General features: G+C 43.0%; 1 protein-coding gene across 1 annotated transcript; it reads right to left on the minus strand.

The window, feature by feature from the left end:
- Positions 1–377: 377 nt before the first annotated feature.
- LOC101144637 (olfactory receptor 143-like) lies at positions 378–1,310 on the minus strand. The gene has a single exon (XM_004052338.1). It carries the CDS (start codon positions 1,308–1,310, stop codon positions 378–380), a length of 933 nt encoding a protein of 310 aa, XP_004052386.1.
- Between the last annotated feature and the right edge of the window lie 1,365 nt (positions 1,311–2,675).

The raw sequence follows: 2,675 nt of genomic DNA on the forward strand, positions 1-2,675 counted from the left end.
GCTACTTACGCCCTTATTTCAAATGTTCTATTGCTGCTGTCTTGCAGGTTTTGCTTTTGCTATTGCTTAAGCTAACCTACATCCAACAGGTCCCCTTCACCCCCGACTTCCTCTGCTATTCTCCTGCCTCAGTATGGGGAACAAAGCTCAGGCTTGGACCACCTTGGGACTGAGGACAACTCTTCTGTCCAAGGATAGACCCACACAGTTACATTGCATAGTGAGAGAAGAAAGGCAGAAACCTTGCCAACATGACTTTAGAAAGAAAGATGGAGAGAAGGAAAAAAGATTAGGAGGAAGCAGATGAGGAGGAGCAGGAAGAGGAGATGAAGACTCAGCAATTGGAGAAGGGGCTAAGGCAGCACCATTGGCTCTACTCAGTTTGTAATTTTATTTAGGGTTTTCTTTAGAGCAAGTTTGACATCCTTGTTCCTGAGGCTATAAATGAGGGGGTTCAGCATGGGTACCACATTCGTGTAAAACACTGAGAGAAACTTCCCCTGACCCATATACCAATCAGATGATAACTTAACATGAGTGATCAGCCCAAATCCATAGAATAGGCCAACAGTTATTATGTGGGAGCCACAGGTACCGATGGCTTTGAACCAACCCTCTGCTGAGGACATGTGAAGGATGTTGAAAAGAATCAAAGCATAAGAGATTAAGATAATGAGGCTTGATACTATAACAGCTGTGCCTACAATAACAGACATCACCAGCTCATTGGCATAGGTGCTGCTGCAGGAGAGCTGGAGCAGTGGGAAGATGTCACACATGTAATGGTTGATGACGTTGGAGTCACAAAAGATGAGCTTCATCATACACTCTGTGTGGACCATGGCCCCAGCAAACCCCATCACATATGAACCAAGCATCAGTAGAGAACAGATCTGAGGGGACATGGTGACCATGTACAGAAGGGGTTTGCAGATGGCCACATAGCCATCATAGGCCATGGCTGTCAGCACATAGCACTCAGAGTGGACAAAAAAGCAGAAGAAAAAGAGCTGAGTTATGCATCCTGGAAAGGAGATGATGTTCCTCTCTGAAATAAAGCTCATCAGCATTTTGGGGGTAAAGACAAATGAATAACAGAGATCAATGAAGGACAGATTGAAAAGGAAAAAATACATGGGAGTGTGAAGGTGTGAATTCAGGCAAATTAGATTAATTAAACTCAAGTTGCCCACCATGGTGGTCATATAGTTTACCAAGAACAGGAAAAACAGGGGCAATTGGATCTCAGGCTGGTCTGTTAATCCCAAAAGAATAAACTCTGTCACTGAAGAGTCATTTTCCACAGCCATTAACTTGCTGGGTGTGATCTGTAGGAACAGGGGTAGAAAACATTGATAATGGATCCTCACTCTTTATCTCCAGAGGGAGAGCTGAATCTCCTGGTTTACAAACCCAGGGATGTCTGAAGACACATAGCAAGGCATCCAAGGCTTAATATTTTCTATGATGATACCTGAGAATTCCCTTTTCCTGCTCTTCTCCCCCATCATGTTGTGTGTCTGTCGGTGAGAATGCTGGTAGACCTCCCAATGTGTCTGCACATTGTTCCCTCCCTTCTCCTCAAACTTCTTTAAGGATTAAAGCTGGAAAAAGCAATGAATTGATGGTATTCCCCCGGAATCGTTGATTTATATAGTTTTGAGTTTGAACGGAAATTATCAAGACAAAAGTGATTCAATGCTTACCCTTCTATCCTTGGAGGACTAACTGCTGCAGGACCTTCAGGGTCCTTCCTCCCCATTGTCCTGAGAGGGTCAAAGTTGCTGATGATGAAGGAGGTAATTGCCAACAGCACAGACCTCCATCTTCGACGTGCTAGAAAAGGTATTCTAGGGAATATGCCATAATATCTGTCTGAGAATTTTCCCAGACGGTTCTCTCCTCCTGCATGCAGGAAAACAACCACCTTATAGGAGCCTCCTAAAGTCAGATGACTCAAATAAAAATCTATTTCATGTCACATAGTTCTGGGAAAGTTGATTAGAAGCACAAAAAATTATTATCTGTTTTATGATTTCCTCCCAAGTTTAACGAGCCCCTCAAGGGTAGATATTACCAAACCTGTGTTTACAACCTGTGTCACAGATCCAGCATTGGCTCCTTTGGGACTCAGTGTTCCAGTCAGTTCGTAATTTGACATCAAGAAGTCCTAATCCCCACTGCAGAAGGACGAGCTCCTCCCTTTGTAATCATTCCCTGGAGTCTATGCACAATTCTACAGAGGAAATGTCCAGGGCACAGTCACTTGCCATTTCTGCTACCTTCCTACAAGACCCCTGGATTGTGTTAATAAAATATTAGATCATACCCTTAACACTATATGTGCTTGTGGATTCCACCTCAATAGAGATGTAGCAAAATGGTTGAGGGAATGGGAGCAGGCCCTCAAGTCAGGCTGAGTTTACATCCAGGCTTCTTAACTTTCTCTGAGACCTCAGACAAGTGATAGAACTTCTCTGCCCCTTATGTATGTATATTTGTATCTATATAACCTATGCATATCTACAAACTAAGGCTAATTTTAAAAAGCTATCTCATAGCATTTTGTGGGAATTACATGAGTTAATTCACATAAAGTGTTAGAAATGTGCCTGACACATAATAAGAACCTGATAGGTGTTGGCACCCCTGCCCCTGTTACTCATCCATATATA

The sequence above is a fragment of the Gorilla gorilla genome, chromosome 9 (assembly GCF_029281585.2).
Source record: "Gorilla gorilla gorilla isolate KB3781 chromosome 9, NHGRI_mGorGor1-v2.1_pri, whole genome shotgun sequence".
Taxonomy (NCBI): Eukaryota; Metazoa; Chordata; class Mammalia; order Primates; family Hominidae; genus Gorilla; species Gorilla gorilla.

Excerpts from the sequence above, each read along its gene's own strand:
- LOC101144637 (XM_004052338.1), bottom strand. The coding sequence starts at position 1,310 with ATGGCTGTGGAAAATGACTCTTCAGTGACAGAGTTTATTCTTTTGGGA.